This window comes from Calliopsis andreniformis, chromosome 5 (genome assembly GCF_051401765.1).
Source record: "Calliopsis andreniformis isolate RMS-2024a chromosome 5, iyCalAndr_principal, whole genome shotgun sequence".
Taxonomy (NCBI): domain Eukaryota; kingdom Metazoa; phylum Arthropoda; class Insecta; order Hymenoptera; family Andrenidae; genus Calliopsis; species Calliopsis andreniformis.
Window position 1 is genome coordinate 11,700,217 of NC_135066.1, and position 22,039 is coordinate 11,722,255.

General features: G+C 38.7%; 1 protein-coding gene across 1 annotated transcript; it reads right to left on the reverse strand.

Annotated features, from left to right (window-relative positions):
• Nucleotides 1-1,195: 1,195 nt before the first annotated feature.
• Vajk4 lies at nt 1,196-3,880 on the reverse strand. Its single transcript, XM_076378058.1, has 2 exons — nt 3,869-3,880; nt 1,196-2,269 (listed from the first exon to the last, which is right to left on the reverse strand). The coding sequence occupies exons 1-2, from the start codon at nt 3,878-3,880 to the stop codon at nt 1,196-1,198; spliced, it is 1,086 nt and encodes a 361-aa protein (XP_076234173.1).
• Between the last annotated feature and the right edge of the window lie 18,159 nt (nt 3,881-22,039).

A 22,039-nucleotide genomic window follows, 5' to 3' on the forward strand; every position in this document is an offset into this window, starting at 1 on the left:
TTACGTAACGCCTTATCTCTCTTCCCTTTTCATCGGAGTCAGCCGAGGGTGCTGACTGCTGGCGTGAAAACGCGGAGCAATTTTGCAAAAGTGAAACTCGCGCGAGGACGCGATTTCCGGCAGATCCGACACGGTCACGAGAAAGTGGAGGCTCGTTAGCGCACAAATTTTTAAGAGACGCTGACTGGGAGCGTGAAAACGTGGCGTGGAAAACTAGTTGGCAGTTTAAGGAAACACAGAGCTTGACAAAGTAATTTGTTATGTAGTGATGATAGGTAAGGTTTAGAGAGAAACTGAAGGAGTTTGGAGCGGATTAAAGCATTCTCGAATTATTTATTTAATCATGAATTAGTGCAAAATTATTATAATTGTCGATATTTTTGTTGTGGGCTCTGAAAGGTCAGATTTCGGAATTTGGGAGTTTGAGAAAGTAATTAAAAGACCACGGTTCATGATAGATGAATATTTATTAAAAATCTTTGATACAAAAGAGGAGACCTTAACTTAAATTAGGTACAAGTATTCGCTGCTACAGCAAGACGGTAATTTTGCAGCAACAATTACGTAACATCGGCTAACGAACGTGCGTAAAGCTCGCTTAGACGCCGGCATTAGAGTTTTCTTTGGAACAGCAAGATAGTCACAGCGTTTAAAATCTTGCGTTAATGTGACTACACGAAAGCATATTTTATACTCATATCTTTTAGTACCATTGAAAAGTGCGCTATCTTATTAAAATCTAACAATCGTAGAAAATTTCGAAAGATGTTAGTTTCCCTTCATCGATAAAGTGGACTTCAAAAATTTCGCTTCCCACGTGGAAGCTTCCCGAATTCCAGACTCCTAAATCGACTACGCTCCGAAGTCCACTGCTTGGATCTCTAAAACAACACGGTGCATCGAAAGTATATCGTACCGATTCTGTGCAAGGTTACTTTATCCAGCGCTGTCACCAAGAGCTCGAGCAATAGCTTAAATAACAAAAATCTGAAAGACACGTTACGCTCGTCGGAAAGCATGATATCTCCTGGCCCGCGAAATTACGAATCTCCCTCAATACCTATAATCCAAAAGAAGAATAACATCGACGGTGCATCCCCGTTTCACGTTCCCCGAGAAGTGACAATCGCCAGAGATCCATCAAGACTACACAAACAACGAAGAGACCGTCCGATCACCTTTCACCTACTCTAAATCAGCGATGATGCGAGTATCCACCGTATCCACCGCCATCGCCGAAGCCAATGCTCTCGTAGCCGCCGCCGCCTCCGCTGCTGCCATGCTCATCGTGCACGGGGACAGGCACTGGTACCTTCACTGGTACTGGCACCTCTTTCTCCACTGCGTAAGGTACCTCTTTCTCAACGATGTACGGCTTGTCGACGGGTACCTTGACAGGGTAGGGCACAGGCTTGGGGACAGATACAGGTACAGGTTTGTGGACAGGGTACGGCTGGGGTATTGGGACCTTGACATGCACAGGGTACGGTTTCTCGACTGGCACGGGGTACGGTTTGTCGACTGGTACCTTAACCTCATACGGCACAGGCTTGTCGACAGGCACAGGGTACGGCTTCTCCACGGTGACAGGGTACGGTTTGGGCACGCTCACAGGGTACGGCTTGTCGACTGGAACTTTGACTTCGTACGGGATTGGCTTCTCCACGGGGTAGGGCTGCGGTACTGGAACTTTGACCTTCACTGGGTAGGGCACGTGCTTCTCGACGGTGTAGGGCTGGGGCACCGGCACCTTCACTGGCACCGGCACGTGCTTCTCGACAGTGTATGGCTGGGGCACCAGCACCTTCACCTCGTAGGGCTTGTCGACTGGTACCTTGACTTCGTACGGAATCTTCTTCTCCACGGTGTACGGCTGCGGCACGTGCACTGGCACCTTCACGAACACCTTCACCGGGTACGGTACATGTTTCTCGACTGTGTAAGGCTGCGGCACGCCGACCTTCACCTCGTACGGTACGTGCTTCTCCACCAAGTAGGGCACGTGCTTCGTGACCTCGTACGGGACGGGGACCTTCTTCACCACTGTCACCGTCTTCACGTGCTCCTGGTGATCGTAGCTCGAGCCACCGCCGCCACCGAGGTCGCCGCCACCTCCGCCCAGGTCGCCGTAGCTGCCATGGAGACCGCGTTTCTCGGTCTTTTTGTCCGTGGACTCTGCCTGGGAGTCCGACACGCTCTTATCTTCCGATGAACTTGCCTCCTTCGCGACGCTCGCTCGCGTGGCTAGTGCCACCAAAAAGATGGCGATCTGAGGAGGAGAGCGGTCTTTCAGTTTTTTGGGTTTTCATTATGCTTGGGATTGGCTGTTCTTGAGAAGTGAGTTAAGTTGAAGGGTTTGTTCGATACACTGAGGTATTGGAAATGTTTTGTAATTTATATGTCTGGATAGATTTGTGTTTTAACACGTTGACTGCCGGCTTAATTTCACTAAAGACTGTATCACTTTGGCAATGACGCCAATTTTAAAAAATGATGTTTTTGATTCATTTTAATAATTATCTTAAAGTGTTTTTCCTCTTTTACTAACTATCGCTAAAATTCTGTATATTACTATCATTCATAATTGTCTAACTTATTGTTATTCACAATCGTAGAAATGGTCATCCACGTATGTGTGACATGGCAGTTAACGTGTTAATGAAGTGTTTTCTTTTTGTTTATTTTATTGTTCTCATGTTTGGGATATCGATTCCAAGAGATTTATAGAATTGTTTAGGCATTCCTGAAGTTTGGTGTTTGAGCATTATTCTAATTGTCTCAAAATTCAGAGGACGCCCAGTGTAACGAAGAAAAGAAGTTTTAAGAAAGAAATAGGTAAAATAAAGTATGGATATACCAGGCAAACTTGAGGCCTGAGCACGTATGCTTTGCTCTGTGCCCAGGTCATAAGCTTGCCTCGCATACCAATAAATTATAAAGTAACTATCTCGTATACAGTAAAAAAAATCCTAGAGTAGATGAGAGTCACTAATGTGAAATAAAATATCCACTACGAAATTACTAGTACTCGTAATATGCAAATTACCATTTTAAACCTTTTTGTCTATTACTCTGCGTGCATATATATAAAACGTAGAAAAGAAAGGGAGGGAAGCTGTATAATTGGTTTTATAACCGTGTTTACTAATGGAACCAACTCTATTATCCTCAGCGATTAACTTCCCTTTCTTATTCTACCTACCCTAGATTTTTTGTATATGAATTTCGAGACCCACAGCAATGACATCTCGATGTCAATTGTCAGTATCGCTTCAACCGCGAACACGAGAGCATCTCTTTCGAATATCTCTTGAACGTTATCTCAAACTTACTGTTTAATATTTTGCAATAAATATTTGTGTTTCCCATAGGTGTGCGTGCGTGTGTGTGTATGTGTGCGTCAGGTGATATTTGAATAGCGCGCGCTGGAATTGGAATCGCACTTCCTGAATGAAGCCTTCGACTATAAAATGGTAAGTGACTTTTCGGTACCTTTTTTATTATATTTTATTGGAAAAAAGAATTATTCAAAATGTATATTATTAGAGATCGCTGACTCTTTTTACCTATAAAACTCTGTTTTAAATAACATTTCCTGATTTATCGAAATCAGATAAGTTACAATCACTGTGCACTAGATCACTCAGAAATATTTTTACGCAAAGTACAATTTTGAAGCCTGAGACCACAAGAGTGTACTAAAAAGTATTTAATTTTGAAAGACACTTTTAGAAATATTATTTGATTCTGTCTTCACGAATTTTTTCTTCCGCTATCAATGGCCAACCGAGTCGCAAGACATCGATCCTCCGATCGATCCAGAATTCACGGGGGTCTTTAAGGTTTGCGGGAAATAGGAGTCGCTTACCTTAATATTCATCGTTGAGTTCGCGTGTGTTTTGTGGTGGCGTATAACCACTAACTGAACCGCTTCGTTTTCTAGACAGAGCCTTATATACTCCGCGGGCATAATGGCTCGGTACTTTCGCTGCACCTCATCGTACGTATTATACTTGTACGTCTCGTTTTGCATTTGCAAAAACGTGCTCGCGCAAACGCTGGGATAACGTACGGGAAATTGTGCTCTCTGCCGCGTCGCTAATCTACCACGTTCAATCGCTATCCCGTGGAAATCGTTTCCATTAGATGCGTTTAAGATAAAACGGAAGCTCGAGTCGATGCACTCGTTGAGGATACTGTCTTGCGATCCTGCGTGGGAAATTGAAAATTTGACTATGACGTTTCGTCGAAATAAAATTGAAACGTTGATTCTAAATCGACTTGGTGTGTAACGGAGGAAAAAATTTCAGACAATTCGAGATCGTCATTTGTCTTTGTTAATTATTTACACGCTAGACTGAACTTGAATTAGTGTGTTAACAATAATATGTACGACGAAAAAAGATTTAATTGCACTTTCTGAACAAGGTACATTGAAGCTGCATTATTCGGTGCATATTCAACGAGATAAGATAATTGTAGATTGAAATAGATATTAGGAAATTTAATTGTGTGTACGATAAATAGTTCGCAGTTGATCTTAACGTTCAATCTTAGCCTTAGTTTCACTCTTGTTTCATTTCAATGATACATTGACCGTCTGCTATGATAAATTGGTACTAATACTGTGTATTAAGCAATAATGTAGCTAATTATTCAGGTACGTTACGCTCTATACAGTTTCACTATCTTAATAAGATTTCTAATGTGCAAGTTAGACCTTTAAAATATAGAATTTAATATTTACATTTATACATGGTTCATAATTTATCGTATGTAGTGCGTTCTACTTTTGCTGTAAAGCATATACTTTAGTATCTTTAACTTTTGTCGAATCGATTACAATTTTCATACAAAAATATTCATCATATTATAAGTACTACACTTTCAATAATAGTTTATACTATATGTTGAGAATTTCGATTTTGATTACTACAATCTTTCCTCGCAAAAAATCCCGAAACTTACTAAGGATTGTTTTTGTTATGTGCCTTTTTATTATAAACTTTTACCTATTTATCTACTTTTCCTGCTTATCAGTCCTCTGCTACCTTTCTTTCTGTGTACCTATATAAAATATGCAAAGTTGTCGCAGTTCGCGATTATTAAATCTGACCTATTTCTCTAGAACTTCTTAAAAGCGCATGCAGGTCTGATGCGTTTTTGATTACGCCAAGCAGCGCATCGTATTCCTGTTACTATATCGCAGGCAGTGGCACTAAGAGCAAATTGACGGAAGTTGATGTTCACGCAAGCATGATTCGTGACTTACGCGCACGATGGCAAAATCACGATTTCCTTCGTACGTCTTTATTTCTTTCAAGAATATGTAACGTGTGACGTTCTCGCGCAACAATACAGCTTACCTGCTGCAGCAGATATAAGAACAGTTAGAAAAATGTAAATTGCAAAATTTTTTGCAAATTCTACGTACTATTTGAAATTATGTTATGAGCTGTTAGTGTTAGATTCTACAGTTTTATAATAATTGTGTATATCTTTCAAACGATAACAGGTTTCACTAGTATTTATAATGTACCAAACATAATTAGCTACAGATTTCAAATTAAGGAATAGGATGCAAACACATTACTATCACGTCACGTGAAATTTTATCACTTTTCGTGAAGGACCCAGTTGCTGACCTCAAAAACCCAATTTCTGATAAGTTTAATATTTAAGTACATATATGAAATTTATTTTGATAAAAATTTGTAAATAATTGTTACCTATTTTGATATTTCTAGATGAAATTTAATAACTGGTAGTGAGACATAATTTAAGTGATCAACTATTGCTTCCTTTATATGTTTCACATTAAGAACTAAATTATTAATTATTATTAATTTCGCACTTTTTTCAATAATAAACTAAAGACTTATAGAGAGTGTCTCCTACTTTAACGACAATATTTTAAGAGCATAATCTACAAATGAAAAAGGAAAAAAATGTTATATGAAGTTTGCTTGTAAATGATTTATTACAAAGTTACAGACAAAAACGTACAAGATATTCATGTGAATATCGTTAACAATTTTTATATCATTTCAAAATGATTCGATGCAAGCTTGACATCGATTTGATATGGAATTTACTGCATTGTAAATTTCTTCACGATTTTGCTGCATCTCAGCAACAGAACTATTAATTCGTCGCGTGTACTTACTTCTCTACAGTACACTTTTTGTTTCTGTTGCTGAGATGCAGCAAAATCGTGAAGAAATTTACAATGCAGTAAATTCCATATCAAATCGATGTCAAGCTAGCATCGATGTAGGAGGCGATTTTAAAATGAAATAAAAATTGCTAACGATATTCACACGTTACAAAATATCTTGTACATTTTTGCCTCTAACTTTCTAATAAAGCATTTCTAAGTAAACTTCATATAACACATTTAATGGAATTTATGCTTGTAAAACATTTCCCTTAGAGTAGGCAACACCTTATACGAATAACAAAAAATTTCTCTATTTTAGTTAATTGTTTTGCGAATACGTTAGAAAAACCATGCTTCTTACTCTTAAATGACCCGAAACTGGGTCCTTGACGGTGTCCCTATACAGAAAATGACTCCCATGTCAAAATGTGTCTGAACCAGCTCTGCACAGACCTCGTTCCCCCTGACGTGCTCGCTCGTTAATCCATCCAAGCCATCTCAGTCGCTTATCTCCGTCGCTGTAGCATTAATTCGAAGCTTGGTCGCGGTTTCGCGCAAACCGTATCGATATCCGCGAAGGACGGCCATTAGGCGCGTGTAATTGCCGCAGAAATCCGAGTAAAGCTCGCCGGTGGTGGATCGCATGCGGAATACCTAATGCCGTATGTTAATACGGTCGCATGCGCCAGCGCCATTTCGATCCTGCCGAGAGATAGAGCCGCGATTTTTTAACGATTAATCGCCGCGCAGGAATCCCGCTGGCTCATATCACCGCGAACGCCTTGTTAGAGGCCCCTGCCTCCGTAGTCGCGCAATTTTCAATAAATATCGCGGCCCCGGTGGCCGACCCAGCGAGTCTCGTTTCGTACGTGGATCGGCACAGGGCGGCGTTGATCCGATCGATCGGTATGGTGTCCGAGCCGGGGCTGTAATAGAAGTTTAATGCACGGTAATTTGAAGAGGGAAATCTGTCGTAGGTAGCCATGCAAGACGATTACGATTTTATGGAGTCTTGGGTTCTCTTTGCTTAGGTTTTAGAAGTCTTCGAGGTTGATTTAGAGACAACTTTGTGATCGGGCGATAGGAATATAAATTGGGGGTTTAATTGAGACGTAGATCGTTGGATTAGATGCGGTGGGAATGGTTCTGGAGATCGATGATGAATAAATTAACATTGTATGTGGAGTCTAATTGGAGTATACAGTTTTTTTGGACTCTTTTTGCGACGTGTGTTGTGGATTACTTGGGCTGGGTATTAGATAAACTGTGTTGCAAAAATTTGTATTTGTTCAATTTTATTATTAATTTATGTCCTCCGAAGTATGTGGTGGTTAATTGATATTCACTTCCCGATGGAATTCTTCGATGTTCCTGTGTTTTATGTCTCGAATTCCTCGCTGAAATTCCTGTCGAGATTGTTATCAGTGATTCATAATGCGAGAATTATAGCGTTGCTTACAGATACGCACTTCGTAGTTTGCGTGTTAATTACGAGACTTAGTGTAACGAGAAAGCTTTCCTTCCTCTCTATGACCACAAATGAGATTTTTCATTCATTCTACCTATGTGTATATTTCAATCTTGAGTATATCAGTTTTTTTATTATATATATTTATTGTATCATTTTTCCAAGTACACAAGCTGTGAATTTTCCAAATGTCTTACCCAGTTTATAATCCACAAATGATGCACCACTATTTAGCAATTTTAGTTCCTACTTTACGAACTTTTTATGAACCACAATTTTAAAAACGCTAGGTACATTATATACACTTACTCTATAAATATAAATATTTCCAGTAACTCCTTTTCCATTAACACAACGATGCATTGAGCTATTCAAATTATTTAGTACGTCAATTTCCCTAGCTTGAAAATATATTTGTGGAATGTTGCAAGTGCAGCAAAACAGAATCATTGAATCTGTCAAGAAAGAGAGAATCAGCGCTTCGTTTCCACAAGATAGCTTTTTTATTGACATCTGAATGAGCCTACATTGATGGTAGCTTGCTTTCTTTACCTTTTAATTGAAGGCAAACGAAGTGGTGTACGCGTCGTGCTATGCACTTAATTGAAATCTTTATGCGGCGCGTGTGGAAGCGCAGTCTTGATCGTGTGTCTCGAAGCGTGAATCCGCGGAACGCACGTTTTCTATCGCGAATCTGTCTGTTTTCCACGATGAATTTGCAAAAACGGTTTACATAGCAGTCGTTACATCTCCACTTCGATTTTTTTTGGCTGGTCTAATTTACGTGTTCTGGAAATTTGCAGCCGATTTTGTGTTACGTAAGTGCGTCGAAAGTGGTGGATGAGAAAGTGCTATTCAATTAATAGTCGAAAGGTAGTAGCTATAACTACTCGACGGTAGAGTAAGTTGAATTTAATGTGCAATGCGTTTCGAAAACAGTAGTAATGGTCAGTGATAGCAGTAACACTAAAAATGAGTAGTTAAAAATTGTAACAATAAGTAATAGTAATAGAGTAAAAAATTTAACATTAAGATATAAGTGTCTATGTCGAACGTGGAAACTTTTGGTGTGTGAAGTTATTTGAAGAAGTATTTTATAATTGTTTATTTGCGATGCAATATTAATAGATACGTTCAAATATCTGTATATTTTTTCTATTAGTGTACCTTCACATTTTATTTTCTCTATTATATAACAGTAAGTTTTTCAGAGAAATGATTTTATTGAATTATGCAATTTCGCAACATTTGAGAAACTCGCGTAAAATCGTACTTATAGAAAGCACGAAGCGTAGTTATAACGACATCTCTTTCGTAACTTTTTTTGTATCTTTTTTTATTTTGACCATCTGACTTTTTATATATTTGAACGTTTACTTACCGATTATGCAATAAAAACTCAGAACTATAATACACAAAGTGAACCGGAAACCGCAGTGTGATCAAAGGAAGAGAAACTTCCTTTCCCTAAACCAAATTGTGGCACCTAACAGTTTCTTCATTTAAAACCACAATTTATTTTAAAAGTAAATTCAACAAATTTTAAAACCAAAGTCATAATAAGTATTTCAACCTTCTGTAAGTCTACCTTAGTCTCAAAATTCCAACCAATTTTCTTTTTGAGCATATACTGCTGTCTAGAAATATTCGCGCACTTAATGGAATTCATTGGAATAATATTAGCCAAGTTAAGAATTTAAACATAACTTAAATTCAAGCTGTCATAGAAAAATAATAAAAAGGTCATATACCAGCATGCATGACCTCTTCCAACGCCATTTTTATTATTTCTGCATGACAGCTTGAATTCAAGTTTTAATTAAATCCAATTATAACACTAGAATCCAAGTAACTTGACTTGTGTGACCACAAGCATGACATCAAGCTACTTGAATCCAAGTGATTCTCCTGATCTGAACGTGCCTTGACGACATAGAAACTCGAAGCAATGTTTCAAGTCAAGTCAAATAACACATTCACATTACTCAAGTCGCCTGAAATCACTTCCCCAAGCAGCTTGAATTCAATTAACTCGACTAACCTTAACAAGCTTGAACGTATCACTCGAATCTCATTTAACAGACGCGAAAATGTGATTTCTCTCTGCTGTCTCGTTGACACGAGTACAGAATCTACCCTCGAAAAATGTCCCACGTGTCTAGAAGCACCCTGTATATCACCGCTCGAAAATCAGCGACCTAATTGCCGCTACCGGAAATCCGTTCCTCCTCCGGCGTCTGACGTCCCCCGCGTCTCGGGAGCTGAAAGCTCCGACAGAGTTTCCACGGCGTGGATCGGTTGGCAGTCGAACGTTGTTTGCCGCCAGCTGCAGCGGACTGTAGCGTCCGTGTCGGCGGTATTATTTCCAGCGGCTCGCGACGAAAGTGAAAGGATCTCGGCGACTTTCCCCGAAATTTAACGGCGCGCCTGCAGCCAGCGATCATCGCCGCCGCTTCCGAAGCTAATGTTCCACAGGCACGAACTTCATGAATTTGGAAGGAAGCGGTGTGTGACCGATTCCGAGCGTAATCGTGGCGCTTCGCTGCCACCGCGTTATTAATCATCGTCGTTGCTACAACCGCCTATTTTGGAATTTCGTGTGAACGTGTCGAGCTAATGTCAGATTTGTAGCAGCGCAACAGTGGGATCAAGCCCTGGCTAATTAAGTGGTTCCGATGGCCGTTCTTCTATGGTGTTGATAATCGCCTTCGTTTGGCCTCGCTTTTTTTGCGCGAGGGGTTGGTGCTGTTATTACATTGTTGCTAATTTTTATGTGCGTCTTTTTTTGTCAGTGTCTGTATTTTCAAGGGGGCTTTCCCTTCTTTTTAGTTTAGATAGTTTTTTTTGTGATTCGTGGAGAGGTAAAATTTGTTTTATGGTGCATTTTCTGTTTTGGGTTTCTTCAGGAATATGGCGTAATTTCTTTACTTTTCTTAAATTTTTTTATTGGGAGAATATTGTTGGTGATTTATGTGGGTTTTTTTGTCAGTATCTGCATTTTTAAGAGGCTTTAATTCGTTTTGATACAGATCTAGATGGAAGGTACTGAGAAAGAGCATTAATTATTTGAATTATTATATAATTTGTGGTTTAAGAGCAACTTCGAAATGGCAGATCTGGGCTTTGATTTCGAATGTAGATAAACAGTGAACATTTAAATAACATTTTGGCTTTTTAATTATGTAATTATGTTATACGAGAATAGAAATTAAAGATTTTGTGGAAACTATGGATTTATATGAGATAGTAGCAATTTAAAATAGAATAGCTTTTCAAAAAAAGTAAAAACTAAAATAACAGGTTATTTTGCAGAAGAACCAATTGGAGTTTAAACTAGAAGTATAATTTACTATTTTAATAATTATCTTCCAACAATATTATTCAAATAATGCTCAAATTTGATTTTATCTTATTTCCATTTGCTTGGAGATTTCCGACCAAGATTACTAGAATCATTACGCTGTCTATTAGCTCCGAGTTGTTACCTGATTTCTGGTATAATGAACTTTCATCGTATAATTTTACCTCATCACTTCGTTAATATCTTATTAAAATACTTATAGAATCATGTAAGCATTCGAACGTAGTAATCAATAATGTTTCGTCGAAATAGTAAAGTCGAGAATTTCTTTATCCCATCCACGGCTGTGATAATGATCTTAACAACATTAACTAGTACTGACATTCAGTGCCGACTTACTTTCAAGAAATCAAAGATTGATTTATTTATCCCCACAAAAATAACAGCGGCATAAAAAGCACATAACACAAGCATTTAGACGTAAGCACCTTTTTTTTCTTACACATCTAACTTTTAATCCGTTCTCCGTAATCTGATATTTTATTAAATCCTCCAATTATTTAGAAGAGTGTATATTAATTGTTCTCAATAGGCACCGAAGGTTACGAGGCATTTATCGAACTTTATTTAAAATATCGCTCTAATATAGATGCTCGTCCGCCGCAATCGCGCATTAAATCGCACAAGAACGAATATTAAACTCACGGAAGGTCGGCGATCGTGCGTTTATGTTTTAATATCGATTCTGATTTACATAAGTTTCTACTCTAGGCCGAAAAGCGAGGGACGTTTTCGTCTTCATTTTCGTAAAGTGAGTCGTTTTGAAGGCGCACCTGCTGGGCCGTTTGAACGTTTGAAGCCTCTCGCGATCAGAACTAATGCATTACTGATGGTCGACGTTTCAGCTTCTTCGGGGCCTTTAAAAAACGGCTGGCCTCGCGGGATTATGTAACTTTAATTGCGTTCTAACTACCGTGCAATGCTCAAGGAATACGAGCCCAGGCAGTTTTGGCGGTGTCTCATTAAGACGTTCGCCACGTTGATGCCCGGAACGTGGACGTGCTTCTCGGGGACGATGATTACCTGAGATTCATGAGCTGCGAACAGTTTTGGGCTTGAAAAATGTTGGTCATCCTCGACGTGCCATATTGTATAAAGTCAAAATTAAAAGCTATGTATCTTGTTTAATTTCTTCAGAGATAAATTTATTTGTATTGACGAAAGAATGATTTAATTACTCTTTTAATTTTGGCACGAGATTTCTTGGTGTCTTGGCGAGGAATTTCGGAATGAATCTTTATTTGGGATAGCTAAGTTATTTGGGAGTAATATTTCAATTATTATATAACTAATTAATTGTGTTAATAATTACAGTAGAATAGATATAAGAGTACATCTTAATTTAATAGTAAAAAGAATAAAAAATTATTAGTACTAAAAATTATAGTACAGTAATTATTTCTTCAGGTATTTTCTTCGACGAATAAATTGGTAATGTTCTCGTGATATGAGAATCACGAAGATTTCACTTTAACTTTTACGTGTCGCGTGTGTATGTGTTCTACGTTCGCTTCAAAGATTTTTTTCTTCCCCCTCTCCTGGGAGTAGATGAAAGTAAAACTTACATCGAATCGCGAAGATCGCATCAGTTTTATGTTGGATACGTCACGCCTTCAGGTTTTTCGTGTAAATTCACGGACATTGCGTTCGTATCGTAGGAAGTGATGTAATGATTTTGGGAAGTTGAAAAAGAAAATTGATAGCTCCAGAAATTGTAGAACATTGAAGTGCAATAGTTAAAGAATATATTAAAGACAACATTATAATCAAACATTAATACTTGAAATTATTTCCTCGGAGTTTCAGTAAATGCTAAATTAAATGAAATTGAAATAGATAATATTCATTGCAATCTTCTTCAATTATGAATTTTTGTGAATCTTAGAAGATCCGGAGAATCGGTGAAAATTAATTCACTAGATGGAGGTGATATTGAAATAGAAATGGACATTCTAATTTGAATTGCATTCGCAACTTTCACTAACAATAAGTCTTATTTTAACTGTATAAATGAATTCCAGAAAATTCGTTCGCGAAGCAAGGGGAAACTTAATTTCATTCCCCCAGAATGTAATTCGTATTGTATTTCTGTTCCATGGCATGTATGATGTAATTCGGTTGAAACCGTGGTCATTTACAAGCAGAGCATTTTTCTTCATCTAATTATAATTAAATTGAAATTTCACTTTCCAATACCCGTAGGCAATTATACAATGCAAACTAATATTATTTGAATATTAATCATATTATCACTACCTTTACAATTGTAAACATCCTAACAAACAATATTTGTAATCTGGCAGGTGTCCTAATATTTCTTCTGAGCGATCAATACTTTCGCCAATACTTTCAAATTTGCCACTCATGAGAAATCCATGAACCAATAACTAAAATCGCAAAATAACATTAGTGTTCTAGACATCAAATAATTCCCTCAACTTTGACACATTTAATTTTTCCATTAAACAAGTTTCCAAGAAGAAACATTGTAAACACTTGAACACATGAAATTACAGTAATCTATTTATCCCATAAATTCGTCGCAAAATCGTAGCACCTGAAACCCATATCCCCGAAGTCATCATCCAATAATACTCGTAATACTTAAGTAATACCTATATCAACACTATCTTCGAGTTTCATAAATTCGTCATTGAATAGCGATCCCGTTACAGGCGTAAGTACTGTACTCCTTTTAGAGTGCATCCCGCTTCTGCCGATAAGAGATCGTTGAAGTCTCCGCGGTTCCACGGGCCGAACCGCTCGCAGGATCGGCGATCCGTTATTTGTTGAGGACACAATTATTGGATCCGCCGGCACATGTAATTTGAGCGGTATTATGCGCACGTCGACAACGTGTCGCGATTATGTTTCGAGGCTACGTACTACCTGGCTGCATTCGCTGCCGCTCGACGAACGTATCTGGTACGCGCACGTCGAACGATTCTCCGCTGCTGCAGCACACCTGATCGCCACGTCTGATCCGATAGCCAATTACGAAGAACATGACGTCCCAGATGATGTCCCGGATACCTCCATCGTGGACACGGGGGGGCGTTCGGATGGCTAGATGACGACGGGAACGTGAGCTACCTGTGAACGAGAGTTACGGAAGCTTCACTGGATTGATTAATGGGTTGGAAGTCGATGTAGAATTCTTTCGAGGGATTCTGATCATCTTTGAGTGTTTACCTGTTTCGAGGGATTCAGTGGATGAGTTAGGAAGTCGTTTTAAACGTCTTAGGAAAGTAATTTGGACGTTTATAGAACGTTTTATGAATTTTAAGACATAATAAAAATATAGGAATTTGTAACTTCGGAAGTTTCGAAGACGTCTTTTTGGACATTTGTAACTTTGGATCGTGTAAGTAAGGTGGAAGTTTCTTGAGATTGAATGATTAGATCAGAATGATTTATGAGGTCATTGGATTTGTTTTTTTATGCTCAAGGATATCGAAAAAAGTTATAAGATGTCGATTAAAAAAATAACGATAATCTTAATTTCTTGTAAAAAAATGACCTTGGAAAAATAATAGTGCTACCATTACGCGTGCCTCTTCAAACAGTGCAATTTTGTCCTGAAGAGTTTTTTTTATAGAACCATAAATAACAGAGATATTCAGGTGTTCCCATTTAAATGCCCCACCTAGTATATTAAGCACATTCCTATAGTTAATAATTCTTCGTGAAGAAATTTTTAAATGGGTAACTGTAACTGATATTTTTTAATATGTACTAAAATAATTTTTAGTTTAGATTGGTGTGTGTAGTTTCAATGATTACCTGAGTGCATTTGATAGAATATAGGAGATAAAATTCTGTTGTGTCATATATAATACTTTTATTTACCGTATCACTTTTTGTTAACCTTTTTCTTGCCATCCTATACAGGTTACAAAAAACGGAGGATTGCTTAGGCTTGAAATCTCGATTCGACTACAAATCACGCAACGAATACACATTTCTAGCAATTAAGTAGCCGATAACCATAGCACGTGCGCTTAATAACGGGCGTTCATTCGGGTCATTGAAATAGCAGTGATTCGATGGATTTTCGCAAATTAACAACGTCTAGTTCAGCACCAGAGTTGGCCCGTTTCTCTGAACATCGAAAGAGAGATACTGATCGAAAATTGCCTGAGCACCCTTTGACGATGAGTTGCCTTCTCCAGGATAGAACACGCGAACCCTATAATTTTCGACTTTAATACGCGAACCGATCGTGTCTAGGCTCCCTCGAACAAAAGCAACTCTGTTTACCGTGGCCGATCGAATTAAAAATAGTTTCCATGGCACGCAGTATTATTTGCTAAATTAGAGAATAATTAAACGAAACTGGGCCTCACCCTTCTGTATGGAAGGTTAATCACATATTTATGCGTCCACGCTGATTGTGAGTATATAATTAGAAATATGTAGAATAAAATCGTTATAGTGACGCATAGTTTGTTTTTTAAAATTGAAGTATCCTTCAGGCGTATTTTTTTTCGTCAAATAAAAATGTTGTATGTATAGAAAACGATTTTGAGAAAACGTCTAAAATGAGTGTGAAATATGTCTGATTTAGAACTTATTCTACTGCCGACGTGTACTAGCCAAGTCAGACACAGTGGAGTCAGTAGAATAGGGCCTAAATCAGACATATCAAAATCAGTAGAATATGTTCCAAGTCAGAAACATTTTACGCGAATGTTAGGTGTTGTTTTAACAAATAACAATTCTGAAATGAAGTTTCAAATATATTTAGTCATTTTTATTCTTCATCAAATCACTCCTTGAAATTTCTGACACCTGTTATCGAACGTCCTACATATTCAGTTGCACACTTCTTATTCCTTCAATGTTAATTTCTTCTGAATACACGATAGAAGGTTATAAAAAGAATAGTTTTTCGCAATGTTCGATTTATTATCTAATATTAATAGACTTCTTCCCCATAATTCAACATTAACAAACTTCTCTCTTTGACACCGACTTTCGCTCCCTGGCCCATTAAAATCCTCAGGGAGTAATTTTGCGACTAACCACCGAACCCTAACTAACCACAGTAGCCACTATCGTCATCAAGCAATCGATCCAAGTCAGGTTCGTTAGGGGAATCTAACGAAAATAACTCCGCTTCCAGTTCCTTCCGAAATCCCTTTTCCCCTACTTTCTATCTCACTCCACTAATCATTCACTTGCAACCGAAATCGTAATTTTCCCGATACATTCAGCGTCCATACGAAACCATTGAGTCTGTCCCTTGGACTCCAGCAAGTGAGTCGTTTCATTTCGAACAAGACAAACACTTCGCTCATGAGGATGCCTTGGAGCAGGACGTCGCCCGTTCTAAAGCAATTTCTTAATTAGAACTCGGCCGTGGTTTATACGCGCGAAATTAAAGGGCCCTGCCCATCGAGATTGAACTCCTAATGCGCGTCGAAGCCGATCTTAAATCAAGCCGCTGGCTAATTGCCGTCGATATTTTATACGTCGCGGTCGCCGCAGAGTTTGCAGCACGCGCCTCCTCGGTGGCAAAAAGGCGAGAGAAAAGTGACCGAACGAAAAAGCGAGCGCGCGGGGATCGGGGAAAAACGACGATCAGAAAGGGTTCCGAGGCGGTCCCGAGGTGGCGACCGCAGCTGATCCACGGATCCGCGTGATCCTTCGCCCCTTTTTCGACCGTTTTTCGTCTCTTTTTGCGCCGTCGCGTAGCGGACCTCGAAATTTATCCTGCCCACCTCCTGCTTCTTGCGCGCCAGCCGGATCGGTTAATAAAAAGTCTGCTCGCGTAACACCGAGCACGAGGTGCGCGCAATCAATTAGCACATCGCCACCTTGTGCTCGCGGTTAATCGAGTCTGTACATGGGAATTCTGATCCATCAACGAACGGGTGGTTTCTTGCAAGCGTGTTTCTAGGTTTCGCTGAAATTATATTCGTGAAAGTAGGTACGTATGCTGGTTTTGTTGGGTTTTTGCGGATTGTGTTTGGATTTTAGAGGGGCAGTGTTCAAGAGTTTCGTGAAAAACGTAGAAGGGATACATAATTGCGAATTATAAAGTATGTATGTGTTGTGCTTTATTAGCTGTACTAATTTTTATGATGTAATAGTGGGAAAAAAGTGTGGAGCATGTTCTTTTAATTTATTTGTCAGTTTTTAGAATTCGTTTAGCTGAAAAAGGGGTGCAGATTTGAATGTTTCGTAATCAGAGACCTTGAATGTTTGGAAATTTGAATATTTGAAAATTTGAATATTTGAATATTTGAAAATTTGAAAATTTGAAAACTTGGAAATTTGAATATATGAATATATGAATATATGAATATTTGAATATTTGAATATTTGAAAATTTGAAAATTTGAAAACTTGGATATTTGAATATTTGTATATTTGAAAATTTGAATATTTGGAAATTTGAATGGTTAATTACTTTAATATCAAAGGTTTTCAAGAACGTAAAGAACACAAGTCAATTTTAATTGTCAACATAGTATAAACTATAAATCATATACTCTGAAGAAATAATATTAACATATTCGCGTTGACATATTCCATAATTCAATGAACACAGCAGAGACTGATCCGTCAGACTTCAATAGTTCTTCTTCTGCGTACACTCACGTAAAATTACTTGTGATCATATTTATCGCACTTCTAATATAAGTAAACTTTCAAGTGCTCAAAGAAATGTTACACTTAGTTTGAACAAAGTACATAAAACGTTATTACAAGATTATCTTAAGAGCATCGGTGTTGTACGGCCGATTAAATTCTCGGACGAGTTCTTGCCCGAATTCCTGAAATAATACTAGCCTCTGGAAATCAGGGGTTACCCCGTTCCTTCGTTTACATCAGGTTTGTTTTAAACAGTTCCTCCTTGATTGTGGCGAAACTGGGTTGAGATGATCAACACGGTACTCTTCCAGCTTCTGATCCCCATCGGGAACATTCAAACGATTACAAATCTCAGTAGACTCGTATTTTTATGGCTATTAATGTTAGGTTGCTGCAGATGTTCCGTAAGCCGAGAAATTAATTTTTAAAAACACCTTGTGTTCAAAAGCAATCTATATGTATTACATGCTGAAAGAATTGCTTGTTTAGATTGTTATCGTCTTATCAACTGCACAGAAATTGTTAAAAGAAAGGTTCATGATGATAGGAATATGTGTATAGTATTTATTAAAAAGAAGAAGAAAATATTCCATTAACGTTTAGAGAAAATTATAGTGGTTTCTTTCAATATCGGAAATGGCTGATACATTTCGATATTTAAAAATAATAAAGAACGGAAGGATAAACAAAAATTCTGTTAGATTAATTTTTATAATTACGAAAAGTGAAAGCTTGTAATTCTTACAATCGTTAATATAAAGTCGATACTTAAAGTTCATGCAACATAAATTTGGTTTTATTTTTAAATTCTCTACAGTGTTTGCTGAATTCTGTGCAGACTTTAGAAAGAATTATTAATGACTCTCCTTTAAAGTATATCGTCAAATAACGGTACGAAATTGATATTAATTGTATGGATAACAACACTTATTACATTTATAGTGATTCCAGTGGAGACAATTTTGATTGCAATTAATAAAAACGTAGATGTTTATCGGGGGTGAGATGTTACGATGAAGGCAATGCATAAACTACAGGTGATTCCCGTTACGAAGAAGGTGTTAATATTCATACACTGATTAATTTTGCACACCCCAGAAATTTGCATCGGCCGCTTGTTCCACGATTCTGAAATTAATTTTGTTTTCAAAAGTATTATAAATGCAGACCGTTCTTCGACCATTTATGCATTTTAAGTAGAATAGAATACATTAAAGAGGCCATGTTCGCTTCTTTGATATTTAATTAATCATTCTCCAAGGTAATTTTTTAAATTATGTCGACATTATATCGAGAAGATTATATGCTGTCGCGCCTTATTTCTTATGGGAATGTGATTCATTTAAATGTGACCTAACTTTCGCCGTATTAAGATATAACAGTGAAATGAAACATTCATGAACTAAATTTGAGTTTAATGGGATCATAGATTTATTCTGTTGGTCGAAAATTGTTACCAGGTGTTCCTATTAAAAACTGTCAAATGTGTCTCATTATTATACATCAGTTATTTAGAAAATAGATTATCAGAAATTAGTGACAGAAAAATATAGACACTATATCAAATATTACAAACTAAAGTAGTTTTAATCCTCAATTAACATAATACTACTATTACAATATACTAATACGACAAGATCTCTCATTTCAAGAACAAAAAAAAATTAATAGCATCTAATACACAAAAGCTTCGCATTTTAAAAAATTTTTTTTTCATAAATCTCTAAGTCATCCGTGTACATATATTTTTCATACCAAGTATTAGAAGATAAAATAATCATTCAGAGTTAATAATAACATTTATGCTTCGTTGAAGTTACCACCAAAATTGTCCCATCAGCCCAATACTACCCGACATGTAAAAAATATCGGTAGACTGTTTGTGCCAGTGTCTCCGCCTTAGAAACAGGATGAGCAAAGCGTCGAAGCAAAAAGGATGGCCGTCGACGAGGCTCGCAATTAGGCCAGACCATTAATTACTTGGATCTTTACATTCTGCCTAATCCTCTGTTGCATGAACTCTAGCGTCTAAATTATGGGGCCATAAACCAAGATCGTATCGGGGACAAAAGGGGTGAGGCTGCTATCAACTTTGAAAACAGGTGGCCAAGTGTCCTAAAGGTATCGCGGACAGACAGGACGTACAAACGGACCCATGAGATCGTCGTTACTTTAATCTCGCGAGAATTATGGCATCGTGTAAAGAGAAGTGTGACATCGTCTGGCAAGGTGGTTTAATTAACCCGTTTACTTTGTTGTTCGTCAACGATCGTTAAGGATCTCCTTGGATCCTGTCTGATCGGCCGCCTCAAAGAGACGAAAAAGGAAGGAAGGATTCGTGACGATCTCATTAGCATAATATGAGTCGCTGTCGATAATCGATGACACAGGGACGAGTATCCGGTAGAAGCCGCACCTCCAGAGAATCGTAATGCAATAAACTCGTGGCTCGAACAATTTTTCGTCTCATGCTAATGAACCCCGTTTACCTGTCCATTAATTGTTATGACCGCGCGATAAAGCGGACGATAGCATCTGTGAAACGCGGCGTAATTGAATCACATCTTTTTGAACCCATGTGCCCCCACTTTAAATTATTTCATAAACGCTCTGGGACGCTCGATGATTTTTACTCTCGTCGAGGTACTTGCTATGAATATATTAGTCAGGGATAAGGTGAAGAGTATTGAAAAATTCGATTCATCACTAGAAATCTACTGTAATAATTGGACATGGGTTGTCAATAGCTGTTCCAATAGCATCAGTTTTTGAGAGACACACATTTACATATAACTGAGTAAATTAGAGTTTAGTTGCCGATTCGTAATCTTTAGATAAATGATTCTACGACCAACCTCATCTCGCAGCGGCTCGACATAACATGTACCTTCTTTTTATTACATATATTTACGAAGGGGCATTTAATCCGTCAATAAATTGAATTAAAATGAAAACTCAGAAACCTAATCTCCCATCTGCCCCCATTCCTCTCCTCACCCCGAGGACAGGACTCGTGGCAGTGGCCAGAGGCTCCTTCGTGCCTCTCGTGACTGTGTTCGCGCCCCTCGATCCCAAATCGTCCATCGAAATTACGAATTTCGGAATCGGTGGCGCGCGATCGCTGGCACCGCGGTGAACGTTTAATCTGGCAAATTGCGCGGAGCCAGCGGGCGTCTAGCGGCCAGGGAGAATCAATCGGATGGCTGCCTTGTAATCGAGTCGCGCATTAATGCGTTCTGTAACCCAGTTACAGGGACGCGCGCGCGCGCACGGTCGCCAGGCGGTCGATCTCGGGCAGAGATACTGGTCGATCGATCGATAGAGCACGACGCCTCGGACGACGTGTCGCGTGGCCGCCACACGACATCGTGCGCGCAGATAACGCTCGAAGATCCGAAGGGAGGCCCCTGGATCGTGAGGAGCGATCGTGATCGAGGCGAGGCGACGCGACAACCTGCGAGGGACGCGACTGGACGATCGAGGGACGGCGAGAAGGGGATCGACGGCGATCCGAGAGAGTTGGAGACACCGAGGAGGGATGGAAGGAGGAGAGGGAGCGAGACAAAAAGGGTGATCGAGGAGAAGGAAAGATAAATGGAGTTAGAGAGAAGAGAGGGATGGAGGGGGAGGGTCGTCGGGCCCCGAGAGAACGGAGACGTTCAATTTCTGTCGCATCTGCCTAAATGTACGTTAGCCTATGATCAGACCCGAGTGGCCTGGCGATATTATATCTCCGAGAGGAGACTAAGTATCGTTTGATTGCGATTTACGGACGGGCATTATCCTGTACGTGTCACGATACAAGAAAGATGATCGGTGGCCCATGGTTTGGCTGGTGCCAACGGCGCTCTTGCACCCGATGACCATTATTGATCTCGCCGAGTGCAGAAATTGTTTCGGGGCTTTTAGTTCAGAGGAATAATTGATACGACGAGTCGGCGGCGGTGGCGTTCGCGCGTGCGCTGAATTGCAAAGAAAATCGGCGGTGCCGCGAGTCTGCAAGTAAAGAGTCTTGATTTACTGGCGGCGCGCGTTCGCTTGAGTGATTAATGAGAAATAGGAGGGATTGATTTATCCTTGGTTGCGATTACTTGGTCTCCAATGAGGAGTGTTGGATCAAGCTTATTAGAGATTCTGTGATACTGTATACTGAAGGTATTAATATTGAGAGTAGTGTTAGTTAATATTTAATCCTCTTCTGTATCTCATATTCTCAACTTAATTTATTTCTTGGTGTCAAACTGATACAATGGTAAAAAATGAGTAGGTGTAATAAAATCATAAATAGTCGAATGTATAATGTGTGATCTCTTTTACTTAGAATAAGCAAATGAAAAATTTAAATACATTTTTTGTATTTTTTGCAAATAATAAAGTGATATGCAGGGCATGTGCTTTTTTGTACTTATCATATGTTTGGGGGTAAGACGTGTTAAATTGATATCAGGAA